Raw genomic sequence first — 18,989 nt, 5'->3', positions numbered from 1 at the left:
AGGATTACAATTTTTCCCTCCTTGTATATTCCTCCGCGAGGATACATAAAAGTTTCGGTACGTTTCCTCTAATCGATCTTTTTTTTTAAAAAATCGGGGAGTACAATTTTCTTTTTTTTCTTCTCTCGAATCATATCCAACGTACATATATATATATATATATATATAAAATTTAACCCTTAGGATTCCAAAATCTACACGGTGCAAAATCTGGAGCAAGGTCGATATACGAATATAAATTTAATACAATTTATTTATTAAATATTCGAAATTAATTCCTTGCTTTCGGGCCCTAAGGGTTAAAAAGAGAAAGAAAAAGAAACGTTTTCAAATAACGTTCCAACAACGTTCAAGCTGATAGAGTATACAGAAGTAAAAATATCAAGCACGACGAACATAAAGTTCCGCTTAATCCTATCCTTTTAAATCGTTCGTGGAAAGCGAGAAAGAGAGAAAGAGAGAGAGAGAGAGAAAGGGAAGAAGAAAAAAAGAAGAAAAATAAAAAAAAAATGGTAGGAGAGGGTGACGAGATCGTAGTCGACGATTTCAAATTTGAAATTGGAACGGATGAACGAAATACGAAATGAGGATTCGCAATCGATCGTTAGACGTTTATCGAATCGAGAGGGTCGAAAGTAAAAGGGAAAAACTCGAAAACTGTCGAATCGATACACTTTTGTCTCGACATTCCTTTTCTTCCCTTCGTGGATGGATAATGGATATGTGCGAGATGCCTTGGAAACAAAGATCGTGAATTTTCGAAATAAAATGAAAATCTCGTTTGCAATTAAATCGTTGTAATTAAAATTAATCGATGTGAATAAACGAGGGAGGGGTGTTTTTTAAATAACTCGAGCGCTTTTCTTTGTACAAACCTTCAAGATAAAAATTTTGCATCTGTTAATAATATTTAATTATTCTAATTAGTCTAATAATTTAAGAAGAAAAATTAAAAATGTAAGAAAACAAATTTGATAAATAAAATTACTTGATAATATTTATATATTATTAGCGATATTGATCCCGAATTAAAATTAGAAGAAAATTCGATATATCTAAAATTGAAAACCAAATCCAATTCAATTCTTTTGATTAACAGTTTATTTTCGATAGTTTCAATTTCATTTTATCCGGAAATACTTATTTAAACGCAATAATTTTTTTCTTCTTTTAAAAAATTAAAACTAGACTTCCCGATCTTTTTTTCCACCAAGTATGTACAATTTAATTACACGAACGATAATTTCGATATTTTTAAGGATCCCTCAAAACCAAACGCGAATAAATATAACACACCAGGCAAATATACATTAGCATACATGCGAAGAATTTTCGCTGTCTTCCATTTTGTTTGCAAGTCGCAAAAAACAAATAATCTGCAGCGAGAGATATATAAATTTACTTTAAACCAATTCACATGGATAATTCGTTTATATCGATTCAAATAATTCCCTCTATAAAATATCCGTATAAAAAAACTTCTCGCATCGATTTTTGGGGGATCCTTCGCTCCCTTAACCTCCTCGAAGAGAATACACGGTCAACACTTTCTCGACTGGCAATTGGCTGTCTTTCTTCTTATTATTATTACTATTATTATTTAAAAAACATCCCTAGAATTTAAATTTAAAAAAGGACACGTCCCCGAGGAGATTGATCTGAAAATAATCCAAGCAAAACTCGACGGATCGGTCGTTCCGTCCACACCTAACCTAACCTATCCAATTCACTCGTATATACAACGAGCAACAACGACGTACGTAAACGGCAGTACAACACGATTTATAGGGCGGTCGCTATAAAGTTTTCCACGAATCCGTCATTCTCCCGTGGCAACGAAAGCAACAGACAACCTACATTTCGTCCCCCCTTCCCCACTTGGAACCGACGAGGAGCAGAGAAGACGCCTCGCCATTCAGTAATTTACGTACCTCATTAGGCCGTGACTGCGTCCGGAACACTCACTGAAAAGCTCTCTCTTTCTCTCTCTCTCTTTCTACACTTTTTTCTTTTTTCCTTTTTCACATGTTTGGCTTTCGGGGATCCTTAGAATAGCAGGGAGAAGGAATGAAAGGAGGGGGTACAGAACGGTCGTTTGAATTCAAATTCGCGAGATACGGGAGAGAGAGAGAGAGAGAGAGATAGAAATGGAGGGGAGAGAGAAAGAAATAGGTAAGAAGAGCGCGAGGTAAGGCGAGGGCATTTTCCAACGCATCGGATATTCCTTCAGCGGCGTTTCGCGTCCATCTCGGCGGCTTCTCCACTTCGCCCCCGGTTTCAAGCGCGATGAATTAATGACGATGCGTTCAAATGTTAATCACCTCGGCCCCCGAGCGTAATACTATCGATCCCTTCTAATTTCGGGGCGGGGGGAAGGTCGGCCGATCTCTGACCCGCTTCTCTTTCTTTCTTTCTCTTTTTATTTCTCGCAGAGTAAGAGAGAGAGAGAGAGAGAGAGAGAGAGAGAGAGAGAGAGAGAAAGTCTTGCTCGATCGAATCGTATTTTCACGAGAACGATGGATGCGTGTCGCGACCTATATTTTTGAAACGAGTGTGCTGTTCCAGTTCTCGAGCATTACGTTGTTTGGAAGAGAGGCGAGTTTTTCGAGGAAGATGTTTTTGAAAGGGGGTGGACACGAAAGTTTTTTCCTTTCTCTCTATGCGACGTTTGATTTTACCATTGAACGATAAATTTAATAAATTTCAACGCTCGGTCGAAAAAGTAGAGATTGAGAAGAAATTATTATTTTTTTTTTTTTTATGTACTAAAATATCGATATTATAAAAGATAAATATTCGAGAGAAATATTTTTGAAGGAACAAATTTTGTTCTTTCAGAATTTTTGGAAAAATTCGTGCAATTAAAAAATGAAACGAAGAAACGGCGTAGCATTAAAAAGAAAGGGATATTTAATTAATATTTCTATTAATTTCAAGAAATTTCAAGAAATATCAACTCGCGGAAAGGAAAAGAACGTAAGAATCTTTCTGCGATGAATTTCGTTGTAAATTGGGATCGCAGAGAAACAGAGAGAGAGAGAGAGAGAGAGAGGAAAGGAAAAGGGATGAAGAAAGAGATACGTAACGCCACGAGAACATCATCGTTGTACAAGTCTGTGACGATGCACGCTATCTTTATTTTAGATTTATTGCCAGAATCTTTGCTACCCCCGATTCTTTCTGATCTTTATTTCCGTTTGCAGCTCGATTTTTCCACTTCTATAATCCGATTACACGAGCTCGAGAAATCTGGCTTCACAGTTATAAAACATGGCAGCTTCGATATTCCTCTTACTTGTTTCTTCTTTACTTATTTTAAATAAAAATCCCAAACGTAGTGAAACTTTTCTTTTTTCTTTTTTTCTGATAATTTTTAATTATCGATTACGGAATGAAAGGAGTATCACTCTCCACTCGTTTCGAAATAATATTTTTTTATTCTCTGCAAAGATATTCTTTCTTTCTTCGCTTTCTTTCATTTATTAACAAATTTCTTTTATTCATTCATTCATTATTTATTCATTCTTTCTTTTATTTATTAACAATTTTCTCTCAATCATCATCGTCATCGTCATTGCTGATTTAAAAGTGTTAGAAAAAAAAAAATATTTCTCAAAATTACCACCTCAAAGTTAAAAATTAAAATTTTCGAAAAAGCCTTAAACGCTTTTTAACTAGGATGAAAACTACTTTCATCCTTTATTATCCTGCAATTAATCGATCGTTTTAACGTAGATATCCGACCTTCCCCCTAGGAGAATCTCGCTCCTAGCAACAAGATCTCGAAGCGAAAAGCGCGGCAGGATACGGTGCAAAGGTGTCGCATATCAAAAAAAAATCCAGGAAAAACAAGATACAAGAAAGAAAAAAAGGAGGAGGAAAGAAAAAACAGACAAGGGCGGAGCAAAAACTGTGCACACCAAGCATTGAAAACGCGGTGAAAAAAAGAAGAAGAGGAAGCAAAAATCGAGCAAAATTTGAACGAGAATACAAGGCAATGATGCAAGGAAAATGGCAGCAGGGATGATATTTCTTTTTATACGATTGTATGAAAAATTATTCAATTATGTACAAAACAATGAAATTTTTATACTCGCGAAAGATATAATTTTTTTTTACGAGTAAGTAGAACTTTTTCCTTGAACTCGAACATCTTCAAAAGTTATATCGTTTTCCTTTTTCTCCAAATTTTACCAATGTTATCGATCGATGCATTGCGTACATTTCAATTTTCACAGGGTGTGGCGTGTTCACGTATTCTATGCGAGAGTACTATTGGAGTAGTGAAAAAGTAAAATCCCTTAAAATAAGTAAAATAGTAATAAGTAAAATAAGTAAAATAGTTAAAAATTTCGAATAAAGTTCACTCGAAGGAATTTACTCATCGAAATAACGCGTTGTTAGTGGCCATTAAAATCCATAAATTTTTTACAATTATTCCCAATAATTATTATTCGAGAATTATTAATAATTATTAATTATTACTATTGGAGTAGTGAAAAAGTAAAATTCCTTAAAATAAGTAAAATAGTAATAAATAAAATAAGTAAAATAGTTAAAAATTTCGAATAAAGTTCACTCGAAGGAATTTACTCATCGAAATAACGCGTTGTTAGTGGCCATTAAAATCCATAAATTTTTTACAATTATTCCCAATAATTATTACTCGAGAATTATTAAATTAATTTATCGAAGCGATTTCAAACTCGAATTAAATTTTTCAACCCGTCACCACGATTTTAGAGAAGGAAATAAACGTTGAAAAAGATAGACGTGGAAAAATATTGTTTATTTTATCAAGTTACACAGCAATTGAGCAACTGAAGTTTGCATTAGACGAAACAAAACAGGAATAGAACAGCAATGTAATGTAACCGAGATATGCAGGTCTCGTTCTATTTCTGTCTGTAGATTCATTTTAACCCAAACTTCAATTCACTTAACAAACACCCACCCTGTTCTTTTTTTGTTCCACACCGTTTCCTTTTCTATTTATTTCGATTACTCTAAAATCGAGCCAAATTATTATTATTCTCAAGTAAGACCAATTATCAACGCCATTACGGACAATGAAACACAGATTTTCCTTTGTACCAGCTCGCAACAAACGTATTCACTTCACTTCCAATAAAATTTCATTTCAAAACTTTCCTCGAAACTACTTTTACTACTCGAATCGTGTAAAAAGATCATCCTTCGTCGCTCGAACTCTCAACTCGAGTGAAACGTTAAAAAAAAAGGAAACTTACGAATTCACCATGGAGAAACAACAACCTAATCGCGAAAATGAGAAATGGAAAGTAGAATAATAAAAGAAGAAAGAAAAAGGAGAGGAAGAAACGATAGGGTACACAATTCATCAGGCAGATTAGCAGAAGATAATTGGCGATTACTAGTGGACTCAGCTCGGGGAGAGCCGTCGATCGTGATCGAGGATCGATGGCCTCGTGGATCCAGAAGGGAAAAGTGACGAGATCGAACAGCTTTGTTATCGGCTGCTGAGAGCTTACTTGGCTGAGACCACTGTAATGGTAGAGTAGGGAGCTGTGCTAAAATGCCCCTGAGAGGTACATAAATATATATATTGAAGTGGAGAAATATTTACAAATGTAATTACGTGCTGTTAAATGCCGTTAAATGGTGAAGGATTGATCCTGAAATGATCCTGAATACGTTTTTGAGGGAAAAAAAAGAAATGTCAACAGTCGAAGGGAGAGAGGAAATTTTTGTCTCAGTTGTTTAAAAAAAAAAAATAATAATCGAGCTTTTCTCTGGATTATCTGCTGGATTATCATATCTCTGGATTTCAATTATTACAATTAACAATTTAAGGAGAAGGAGAGAATCGAAGGGAAAAAAGTGTTTTAAAATTTGTGCGAATAAATGGTGGGAAAGAAATGTTATACAATGAATATATCGTTGTACATTGTTCCAATTAAACGTAAGAGATATATAAGAATCTCTGTTAAAATCCATTTTTAAGAGTATCGCTTTATCTCTCTCTCTCTCTCTTCTTTCAGAAGAGCAAAAAATCTGCGAACAGAAAATTTACTCTGTAAAGCGTTGATTCGCTCGAACAAGCATCATCCCCCCTCCGATTTGCAGCATGATCATCAGGGCCACCCAATGACAAGAGAGGAGAATGGGAGGGAAAAAGAAAAAAAGAAAAAGTGACAAAGCCTGTGTTGTCTCAATGGGATATTCTTAAAGGGAGTGGGTGAGCAAAAGTGGCGACGTAAAAAAATCCTCGTTTCCTTCCAGAGGCATATCATCCAACTCCCCACGATATATATACTGCGATGTCCAGCGACGAAAACGCAGATCTGTGCTTCGTGCGAGTCTCGAGTTGGAGTGTTTTTCTTTTTTTTTTCGATGGAAGGGAGAGAAGAAGAAAAAAAGAAAAAAAGAAAGAAAAAACTCGTGCTACGAGGGAATAAGGCGATAAAAAAAAGATTAAAAAAAAAAACAAAGGGATGAGAAATGATCGAGCGATGATCGAATCAACATCCGAGAGGACATCGATGGCCAATAACGCGATCTTTCGATGTTTTCCCGATCGAGAGAGGATCGAGCGAGGATCGAGCGAAGATCGAGCGAGGATCGAGCGAGGATCGAGCGAGGATCGAGCGAGGATCGAGAGAGGATCGAGAGAGGATCGAGAGAGGATCGAGCGAGGATCGAGAGAGGATCGAGCGAGGATCGAGCGAGGATCGAGCGAGGATCGAGAGAGAGTCGAAGAAAGAAAAGAAAAAAAACGAGGAGGAAAAAAGTCGTAGGGAGAAGAAAGAAATAGGTACAGGTATGCATTGTGATCAGGCGAAGGAACGATCGTCGATGATGATACGAGACGAGATATGAGAATCGAGACAAGATTATATATATATATACATATATATATCGGGGGTAAATGTGTCGCACAGGGATGCTGCGTTTTCGTCGGGATTGCGTTTCGTTGACACGGTGTCTTGTATGCGGCTAGCGTAGCATAAAATGAAACCTACTTCGATCCAGAGATTTGTAAAGCCCACCTCGGCCATTTTTGACTTTGCATATTCGATTCGTATTGCTCCCCGGTCGGAGGAGAGGAGAAAGGATCCTTGGAGAGTGGCCATCGCCTGGGCCGCGTAGCGAACGTCTTGATATTCGACAAAGGCCACTGGCGACCCTCCCTTCGTGTGCATACGAAGCCGGGAGAAACCAGGAAAACTGTGCATAAATAAGAGAAGCGTACAATACGTGCTCTAGTTAGTTATGACAGACGGTACTCTGGTCAAAAGAGAAGGGTATCTTTGTGTGTGTGTGTATATATATATATGTACGTGTGTGTATGTATTCGTATGCGTGTGCGTTTGGTATGCGTTTGGTCGTTGGTTGGTTGTGTACTGATGATTGGCGAGAATTCGGTGACGCTGATTGAACAGCGAGACGAGGCATCGTGACATTGTTTCTTAAGGAGCATTTTCTTTTTTTTTTTTTTGTTTATTTTTTTTTTAGAAAGGCGATACTGTTAGGTAGAAAATTTTTGTTGGTCGTTAGAAAGGTGATACTGTTTGTTAGAGATTGTTACACGAGGGTTATACAAGCACGATTAATGAGAATATATACAGGAAAGAGTTGTGCTTACTTTATGATATAGCCAGTGTTGCGCTCAATTAATTTACTGTTTTGCTTTTTGGTGTGTGCATAACAAGGTGTACATAAAATATGGAGGAAACTAAAATATGCCACTTTTTCACGATAAAAGAAACTAATAAATTTCCTTACCATTTTACGATCTATCGTTCAATTGGATAGATATACAAATACCGCTTCCCTTAAGTTAAAAATATCTAACATTTTTTTAACAAAATAATGAAAAATATCAAAGTCTGATTTCCAATAAATCAAATTATAATAATAAATTTAATTTCGCGTATTAAATTTTATTCTAAACGTGTGATTTTATATTTGCTCTTATTTCGCGCAATAAAAAAGAATAAAAATTTATCGAACATTTTGTTAAAGAACAGTAAAGATAAAATGAAAAAAAACTTTCTTTCGATGATTTATAAATTCAACTTGAACATTACCGGAACGAGCGTATTGATTCGTCATATTGCATCGTTCTCAGCAGGATTTAAATTCGTTTGGCGTGTACGAAGACCGATTATCGAGAAATTTATATCCCGGTCGATCGATAGTTACGACGCCATTAGAGGAAGTATCGATATCGATTACGCTTGATTTACCGCGTCTCTGCCAGGTACCGCGTAACCACTGCGAATTTCGTTTTTTCCAATTATAGTATAGTTTTTATTGTAATTAATAAATACTTTCACTGCTTTCTTTTTTTTTTCATCTTTAATCGAAAGAAATTTATCACAAATTATCTTGTGATTTACGACTATTTCCGACTTTGATTTCACATATACGATACTTCTATTAACGATATTCGCGATGGACACGCCATCTGCTTAGTTTATGGTGATTCCTATTTGCGTAGAAATATTTATCTATATACGTATATTTTGAATCGTGTGAAAATAGATAATAATTTAAAGATAAATTTTGATTAAAATATCAAAATTTTCGTGTAAATAGCAATATTCGTTTTAAAATATTTATATTTATATTGAACATTATTTTTACGCGAAACAGTAAACTAGTGCATGTAAATGTTAGAGGTTATGGTATCAATCCTTGATGACGCAGTAAAATAACAAAAAGTTCAAAGTAAGTAACGTAGAAAATAATTATATATTTATATAAATAATTATACTTTATATATATATTTTAAATATAAAATGATTTCGTTTCAATCTCTTGATTTCTTGTTAAATTTAATAGAATAGAAATCCGTTTATCACGTAGATCGTATTCAAACTTGTATATGGAATAAATAAATATTTAAATATTCATAAACATATATGTGAAACTGTTTAAAAGTTTAATCTTTTATAACAGTTATATGTTTTCATTGATGCTCGTTCGCTGTTCTCGCGATGCATTTACTGTGTTTTATGCGTGTATATCAGAGTGTTAGTCAATGCCACTAAATATTTCAATACTGATAATTACAGGTACTAGCACAGGTGCGTCTTACGACTACGAGCTACAACTGGTGGCAAAAAATGAATCAGCGGATGTCAGTGATATACATTTCTTGAAGGCAGTGCTGTTATTCGATTTCAAAAGAAGCACTTGGTAAATCCAATATTTTGTAATACGTGATAAGCTCTTTTGATTGTTTCTTCGATATAAAAGGTGTCTCAAAACATGTGGGAACAAATTAAAAAGCGTATCATTTCACGAATTTTCGTAAACGATTTCCTCCTAGAAAAGGAAACCTTACTTACATCGAACGTGTCAATTTATAACACTTATATTGAGACACCTTGTATTTAGAGAATTTTAACCGAATATTAACCCTCTATAATATCGTACATTTAAATGATACGTATTTACATACTTAGTTTTTTTTTTCGTTGAGTTTTGTTTTATTTTATTATATCATAACATATTATATTTTATTAATACGAAATTGTCATTTCAACGTGAAATAACATTTATCCATTATAATTGGATCCATAGATTTTGTAATTAAAGTTGAAAAATTGTGAACAAATTACATTTTCCTCTTGGTAAACGAGCCAAAATCTGGTTATAGAGGGTTAAGGACGCGTTAGAGCGTGTGCACCGTATAGAGAGAGAGGAAATGCGGTTGATTCGGCGGTGACCTATATCGTTCTCTTAAATTCGTAGCCGCGTAATTGTTTCCAGACCGGGTATGCTAGATTTGTCATTTCCAGTTCATTGCACTATGGTCCGAATATACATGTAAAAATTTAATTTCGACCCGGTTAACCGTAATATTTTCTATTCATTTTATTCGTCCTTTAATTCCGCATGGATATACGTTGATATATACGTTTTAATTTATATTTTCTACCAGAGACGGATAATCGAGTGGTATTTCTGATAAAATAATTATGTAAATTTTGTATGTCTCTTTGTGTGGAAATGCTCGAAATGAGCTTAATTTACATTTTGTCCACAACAATATAGTTGAATTACGGAACGAATAAATGTCAAACACAAATTGTATGGGCCAAGATAGAAATATTTGAAATCATTCGCGCGAATATTCAAATGAAAAGATGTATCAAATATTTTTTTCTGGAAATTTACTTTGAATATACTATATATATATATACATAGAATCACAATTTCTTTCAATGTCACAACATCTGAAACTTAATTTGTTAAAATTATTCGAACTTGAGAGAGAAAAAACTTTATACATCTTATTCTTGTCTTTCAAATTTTGAAATTTTCCAATTTTTTGCAAACACACTACTAAAAATAAAACACGATAAAAAATATAATACACTGCTCTCTAATATCTAAAACGAAAAATATTCAATTGAATTCGTACAGCGTTTAAAAATAACTATGCCTTCTATTCACCGCTGTTTGGCGAAATGGCGAATATCTCTAAGAATCAAACGAGAATCGAGCATATCTTAAAAATAGCGTGGAAGTAAACGGGAGGGGGGGAAAGGCTTGGGAATAAAAGGCGATTGACGTGCGAGATATCGACGTTCGTTTGAAATAAGAATTGCAAAGGGTAAACGGGGTCGAGCCACCCCGGCTGTACCAGAAATGAACTCGCCATTCACCGTGCAAGCGAAGCTGCGGGCCAACGCTTCTTCTCTCTATCTCGCGATGAATGAACTGGATATGACGTCAGTCGTCTGACGCAACGTGTCCGCTATCGATTTCCCCTTTTGCATCGGCGCCGAAATAACCTGCGAGCCAATAGAAGCCGTTGTGAGAACGGTCTCGACCGTCCATTTTTCTTTCCTCTTCCTCGATCGATCCTCGTCTTCGATTCTCATTATTCGATTTTCATTCTCACAATTTTCTTTTTTCTTTTTTTTCTTCTCCCAATCGAAAAATCTTCGAAAAATGATTTTCACTGATTTTATTGTATCCACAGCTTTATATTTTATAAAACGAGATAAATTGGCGAATAATCTACTCGAGAGAGTGATTTTTTCATCGAGAGTGAAAGTCATTGTAACAAACCTTTTGCTTTGCTCCAGGCCTGTTTCGCTCGAACCAGCAACTCCAGACTCGGACCCGCGCGTTTAAAATTTCTTCTACAGTTAATTTATAATGGTTTCAACACACAAAATTGACGCACAAAACTTTTATATTTCAATATTTTATGTATCTATTGCCACGACCCAGTCAAACTCAGACTAACACCGAAGATGTCGACTCACGATCACGGTCTAATTTAACCCTTTGCTCTCCAATGGACTCTCAGAGGATTGTTACGGCAACTTGAACGGCGACAATATTTATTTATGTTCGATTTTTTAAAATATCGCTTCGTAAATAGGTTCCTAAGCTCTTTACGTGTAATCTTACGAGGTGTAATCTTATCTTGTGGGTAATTATCTTATGGTAATCTTATGAGGCCATCGAATGATCTGGAGTTGCTGGTTCAACCAAACAAACAGGCCTGGAATGCAAAGGGTTAATATTAAGTATTATATAAATTATAATACTGCATCAAAGGGAGGAAGAAAACAACAAGTTTAAGTTCTTCGAAGGTATTTTTGAATGTTTGAATATTCGATCAACGAGAGTACTCGATTGTTTCGGCAAGAATTTTAATTATTAATATTTTAATTATTATATTTTAATAATATTTTAATTATTAACCCTTTGCTCTCCAACGGTGACCCTCCGCCATTACTGAGATTTTTGCAACTTGAACAATATTTATTTATGTTTGATTCTTTTTGAATATCGCTTCGTAAGTAGATTCCTAAGCTCTTTACGTATAATCTTACGAGATATAATTTTATCTTATTAAGTAATTATCTTATGGTAATCTTATGAGGCCACCAAACGCACCGAATGCACCAAAGTCTGAGTCTGGAGTTGCTGGTTCGAAACAGGCCTGGAGTGCAAAGGGTTAAAATAAATAAATAATAAATCTACCCATTTAACAATATATTATTCTACAGCTCATAAGATTATACGTAAAGAGCTTAGGAACCTATTTTTATAAAGCGATATTGTAAAAAAATCAATATAAATAAATATTGTCGTTCAAGTTGCCAGATTAATCCCAGTGGTGCCGCTGGAGTTACGGCATTAACTCGAGTGATGACTAAGAATCACCGTTGGAGCGCAAAGGGTTAATGTATTATCGTTGAGAGAAATATTCGATCGAATTAAAATTGAAAATGAACGAAACAACACGTATTAACACGTATATAATTTATAATATAATTTCCAAAGGTGTTTAATTAATTAATTGTTGGAGATATAAGGCTGATAATTTTCAAGATCGGTTGAATGGAAGAATGGAAACGAAGATAGAAGTGTTTTTGCTCCGTGAGTATAGAGAAAATATCGTTACGTACGCATGCACGAGTTCGCGTTCGTGATTGAACCGAGTCGATTGAATGGTGCGCATTCTGCACTGTCTGCCATTCTGTCTGACGATTTTTGGCGATTTTTCGAACGTACGCCCGATACGCTTTCATCAAGATGAAAAGTCCCATGGACACTTGCTCTGTACTCTTGTTGTTCTGCTCTCCTTCTTCTTGTTGTATCGGCTACGTTTCACGCGATTGGAACACGGTTATTTCGAAAGACTGTTGAAAGAGTCGTGTTTTCGATGATTAAAACTCGTGGAATTAAAACTCGGTTGATCGATTCTCTTTCGTTATTTAAACTTGATAAAAATTAAAATTGTTATTTTTCCTTTTTACAGGTCGAAAAGGAGGGTGCGCAATACAAAGTTTCGACATTTTAAGGAGACTTGAGAATTTATGTATTGGATCCAAAGCGCGCGTTTTTTAAACCGCGTATAAATTAGGAATTAAGAGCAAGTGTCTAATCCTTCGAGAATTATTTCATCGAAGATATCTACTATCCTCAACAATTTGTCACGAACGATTAAAAGCGTAAGCAGGGTTGAAAACAGCCTGCATGCATCGTATATGGGTGTATTAAGATATCAGGTATATATATATATATATTATCCATATCTCATAGATTTTCTCATCGAAAAATTTCATACACACACACGTTTAATTGCCAATTTTTCTTTATCCTTGAAATTTTTACGTAACTCCGCGTGTAATATATTTCTAATAAAATATTATTATAATTACTTGCAAGAAATATTATAATATTTTAAAATAATAATTATATACGTTATTCCATTTCCATTTCTGAATAATTCGATAATTGTCAAATGAATATTGTAACAGTTAACGAGTTCGTCGAAAGAATAACGAATAACGTCGAAAGAATGTCTCGGCTGCAACGAGTGCTTCGAATCGTGGGAAGGTTCTGCATGGCGGAGCACGCGAAAATATAATTCACTAACGCGGCCATGATATCCGGCCAGAGACGATACTCTTTTCAAGAGTACTGTCTTCCACTTTTCACGATGGATCGAACGAAAATTCCCGCCGAAAATTCAAATCTCAGACCCGCGTAAAATAAAAAAACCATGTTAATTTTTACTCCGATTCTCGAAATTCATTTTCATTGCGTGATAGAATCGAAGATTTCGAATTTATCGTGGCGAAAATATAATTCACTAATTCATGATATCCGGCCAGAGACGATACTCTTTTCAAGAGTATTGTCACGTGGATCGAACGAAAATTCCCGCCGAAAATTCAAATCTCAGACCCGCGTAAAATAAAAAAACCATGTTAATTTTTATCCAGATTCTCGAAATTCATTTTCATTGTGATAGAATCGAAGATTTCAAATTTATCGTGGCGAAAATATAACTCACTAATTCATGATATCCGGCCAGAGACGATACTCTTTTCACGAATATTGTCACGTGGATCGAACGAAAATTCCCGCCGAAAATTCAAATCTCAGACCCGCGTAAAATAAAAAAACCATGTTAATTTTTATCCCGATTCTCGAAATTCATTTTCATTGCGTGAATCGACGATAGAGCCGAAGATTTCGAATTTATCGTGGGAAAAATTTGCGAAAATTTTTTTGCGACAACGATGGAGAGGGGGGAGGGGGGATTCGTACTCGCGAGGCTGAGATGGAAAAAAAAATAGGAATTAAAATGGTTGGGCAAGCGGTGTCGTTTATGGAGCTTCTATTTTGAAGAGAAAGACTTTGAAAATCAACGAGGCGTGCCACGGTTGTTTGACTGATTTGGCTCGGTCTAATAAATCTCGTCGCACGCTTTCGAGATTATGCACGATAGAGAGACCATTGGATAGCGATCGAAGCTGGATAAACACTCTGATGTTGAATTCTTGTTATTTAATTTGTTTTTTTTTCTTTTTTTTAGATAGATCCGTGTAATTTTCTCGATTGATCTCATTTTTATAATTGTTTTACGATTATAGATCGTTTAAAACAAAAATCGAACAATTATAAATTCGTAGGTTATTTTTGAATAATTTTTGAAGCTTTTAATAAATTATTGTTTTCTGCAATCGTGATTCGTGTTTCTTAAAATAATTATCGAATATTTATTTTATAATTCAATCGAGTCGAATTGTAAAAATTCCATTTCAATTCATATTTTTCCACAATAATTAACACGAGTTTTTATCCTTCTACGATTTGATCAAATTTAACCGAAGCTTCCCCGCAAACCACGCTTTCTCCAAACATTTATTATTCCACACCGTCTTAATCCACATCCTTCTTTCGAATTTTTACAATTCAATCAAGTCGGTTCGTAAATCGAAGCTTCTCCATAAACTATCCATAAACGCTCTCCCCAAATAAATTTCCACGCCATTTTAATTCGTATTTTCCAAATTAACTCGAATCGTGTGATTAAAAATTTTCCAATTTAATATAATAATAATAATAATAATAATCGTATATTTCAAGCAGAACGAGAACGAATTATTTAATCATTTGGATCCAACTGCTAAAGTATAATTTACGAGGTGTAACGTATGCGATGGCAAAAGTCGCGCGCACGCGTCAATTAGCATAACTCGGTAACCGAGTCAATTTTAGCAAACCGCCGTTTCCAATTTCATTTTCAGACGAGAAATTTGTTCCGGTGGACAAATTCGAGCGGCCGGCGAGTTCTTCTTCTTCTTCTTCTTCTTCTTCGTCAAACGAAGGGCCATTCGTGTATAAACGCAAACTTCAGACGAACGACACATTCAAGTTTCGAGCTAATTCATTAAGGACAATGAAATGATCGAATTTAGAATTTTTGATTTTAATATAGAATCGAAGTAAGAATTTATATACGTGGAAAGATGGATTTGTTCCTTTGAAAAATAAGATAAAAGTGGAATTATATATATATATATATATTTCAAGAATTTGAATATCAAGTGTTGTTCCCTTTGACGAGGCGTATAATTTAAAAAAAGAAAAAAAATCGATCGTCTTCTTTAGTAGTAAGTTTAATTATTTCCGAGTTGAAGGTGAAGAGCTGAAAGAGCTATTAGAATTCTCATTTAAATTTCTTACAGCGACAAGTCGATATGGAAAATTATGAAAACTTTAAATTAACCGCCATTTCTCGAAAATAATTGTTTCACTTCCTCGTATAAACCTATCGCGTCTGAAAAACTAGTTTCTTTGTTGTTTTTGGCCCTAGAAATTTATAAAAGATATATAATATTCTACGATTTACTATTTTCTAAATTTCAATCCAATCGTTTTCGATCATTCGCAATTTCTGTACACGTGTTTTTGCTTTATTTTTACTTTAGCACTTTAAAAATTTTATACGGTTCAATCTATTATTTCGAGTCCTTCGAGTCTTTTGTTATTTTTGCAAGCGTCGATTTTACGTTACTCGTTGGAAAGATACCAAAAAATGTGTAAACCATACCATAGAAAATTAATTAGGCAGGTTTGATGAGATTGTTACAGTGAAAGTATAAAATTTAATAATAAACAGCATATATGTTATTATTAAAATTCGAAATCAGTTGATACTCTATCTAGTTTGTCGAAAAGTATTGGTTACACAAACTAGTCAGAAACAATTTGGAATTGATTAGACTATACATTAATAACAAATTTCTTTCTGTGTAACAATATTCTTACAAAATTCATTAATATATTCTATATAATCTATTCGAAATATATTATAACCTAACCTCAAATTATTAAATCGAAAGAATTTCCTCCAATATAAAGTATCTAACAATATTTAATTTCAAATTGTTTTCAATTATATCAACAAATTTCAAATTTTGGCATAACATACGATCAACTATCTTTATACATTTATAAAATTAACCTTTTGTACTATAATTATCATTCTCAGTTTAGAATTCCAAAGAAAGAAAGCAAGTGCAAAGGCTTCGTGTAATCGATCAAAGTCTGTAAATTCGAATTTAAATTTCATATAACTATATTTATCAAATCAACTCCTTTATATTTTTAAATATTTTAATTATTTTTCTCAGTTTAAACTTTGTAATCGTCTGTAAATTCGAATTCAAAATTTCAAATTTTATAACAACAATTTATATATTTTTATAAAATTAACCCTTTATAATTATCTTCCTCAATTTATAATTGATCAACGTTTGTAAATTCGAATTCAAAATTTTGAGTTTTATAATAACAATTTATATATTTTTATAATAACAATTTATATATTTTTATAAAATTAATCCTTTATAATTATCTTCCTCAATTTATAATTGATCAACGTTCGTAAATTCGAATTCAAAATTTCGAGTTTTATAACAAAAATTTATATATTTTTACAAAATTAATCCTTTATAATTATCTTCCTCAGTTTAGACTTCACAGTCTAAGCAAAGATTTGTAATCGATCTGTAAATTCGAAATTCAAAATTTCGAATTTTATAACAACAATTTATATATTTTTATAAAATTAACCCTTTATAATTATCTTCCTCAGTTTAAACTTCACAATCTAAGCAAAGATTTGTAATCGATCTGCAAATTCGAATTCAAAATTTCGATTCGTATAATAACACGCTGTGACTGCATTTATTATCAAATTAACCCTTTGCGCCATACTTTGCCCTAGTCTAAAGATTTCTAGAGGGAAAAAGAAATACGGTGCAAAGGGTTTGAAAAAAAAAAAAAAAAAAAAGAAAAGAAAGCATCGCTTCGATCAAGAATTAAAATTTTTCCACAATATCCGGAGTGAGATTGAAAAAAAAGGATGTGCACGTGATGGCACGCTCTCTGACCTGCTGAAGATATCCTTGAGCTCGTGCTCGGACACGAATTGGCCGAGGTTGGCCACGAAGAGGGTGGAACAGGGCGCGTTGCTCACTGCTATGTTCGGTTGGGACGAGGGTGAACCAACCGGCGATGCCAGTGCCGGCGAGGGTAGGAAATGGGGTAGCGACGCGTGTATCGACGTCAGCGTCGTGGGATGCGGCAGAGACATGGGCGCCTGCAAAAAGAAAACAGAAACAACAATTTTTCATCGTTATCCCCTACCCTTCGCATCGATCCGTCGCATCGATTCTGTCACTTGGAGCTTATCACAACTTTCTTTGTTTTTCAGCTTTTGAAAGCCGTTTAATATATACGTGTATATATATATTCGTGAGGATTTTCTGTTGCGGCGAAGAAAAGAATTTTTCCTATATCTACGTTTCGTGTTTTCGTCAGACACACGCCATTTCGAATTTTGTTCGATTTCTGGTTTGAACATGTTTGAGAGAGAGAAAGAATAAATATTTTGTTGGATATGGACAATTTTTTATTATAGGAAAAAATCATTATTAATATTTATTAAATTGAAAGATTATAAATCATTTTCTTTAAACATCTCAGTTTACGTTTGATACGTGTTTGAATCTAAATCGAAGTTAGAACAATTCTAGAAATAATATATTCAATAACATATTCAATTTCAATTTAAAAATCGAATAGTTAAAAAAGTTACAAACCGCGTTACAAATTCACTGTTCGTTGCGACCAAGAAATAAGGTATACATAAATTTGAAATTTTCCCAATATTTGCCCAAATTAATATCCAATGCTAAGGTATAATTCAGATGTAATCGACGAGGCACAATGCAACTAGGAACTAGAGTCCATGACCGAGTTACGGAGCGTGGATTAATTAACGCAAGAACCGTGTTAAATACGAATACGCGGGGATAATTTGCAGCAACGTTACAAGAAGCGTCTACTAGGCTATTTATTTAATGATGGAACGATCTCGGCCGCGAAGCGGATCACTTTTTTTGCTCGTAAATGGGCGCGCGAGCCCATCACCACTTCGTTCCCCGTCACGAATTGTATCCCAAATATCTACGAATATTTCGTACAACACTTTTCTCGCCTTTCTTGTCGCGAACGAACAAATACAATTGGAAAATTATAATATGTATAATAATATAATAATATAAAGTATAAAAATATAAATAATATAAAAATATATATAATAATATAAAATAAATATTTAAATATTTATTCGCAAGGGAATAATTTTTTAAATTATTTAATCTCCCTTTTAATAATCGAAAATATTATACGAGAATAAAATGATGAGCAATACGAAGAAAAGAAAGAAATTTCTATTACTTGAAGGCAATACAAGCCCACATCGCGCAACCGCGATTAATTCGCAATTCCGCATCACGATATATCGGTGTTACAGTAATGCCCGTGTAATTACGTATTGCGCTACTTGCCTCGGATATCCTGTATTGCCGCACCGTTGCTGCGTTTTCTTTTGTCGTAGTCGTAGATTTTGCAAAATCGACGAGTCTCCTTCCTTTCGACGTTTGTCTTCGCGTTTTCTTTTTTTTTTTTTTTTTGCATCGAAAAGTATCGTGTCGCGTCACGTTTACCTTCGCGACACAGTCTTCAACGGTTTCGAAGTAATATTTTTCCATTCGTAAAAATCGAATATTACATTTATTGTAACTTTATTGTTCGATAATAAAGAATTTGTTTCGTATAGAAATGTTTTACTTACTTTTCATCGAGAAAATGATTTTTTTTTTTTTTTT

At 34.1% G+C, this 18,989-nt stretch overlaps 1 protein-coding gene across 1 annotated transcript in view; it reads right to left on the bottom strand.

Annotated features, from left to right (window-relative positions):
• The window catches only part of LOC122716649, a 184,335-nt gene that overhangs the window by 17,306 nt on the left and 148,040 nt on the right, over positions 1 to 18,989 (bottom strand). Inside the window, exons 6-7 of the mRNA XM_043939925.1 lie at positions 17,208 to 17,443; positions 7,002 to 7,206 (exon numbers count right to left, since the gene is read on the bottom strand). Of these exons, the coding sequence (XP_043795860.1) occupies positions 7,002 to 7,206; positions 17,208 to 17,443 (441 nt within the window). The remainder of the gene's footprint in view (positions 1 to 7,001; positions 7,207 to 17,207; positions 17,444 to 18,989) is intronic.

This window comes from Apis laboriosa, unplaced genomic scaffold, assembly GCF_014066325.1.
Source record: "Apis laboriosa isolate Shangri-la unplaced genomic scaffold, ASM1406632v1 scaffold47_cov149, whole genome shotgun sequence".
NCBI classification, from domain to species: Eukaryota; Metazoa; Arthropoda; class Insecta; order Hymenoptera; family Apidae; genus Apis; species Apis laboriosa.
Note: the sequence above shows the minus strand (reverse complement) of the source record. Positions and strands in the feature narration are given on the sequence as shown.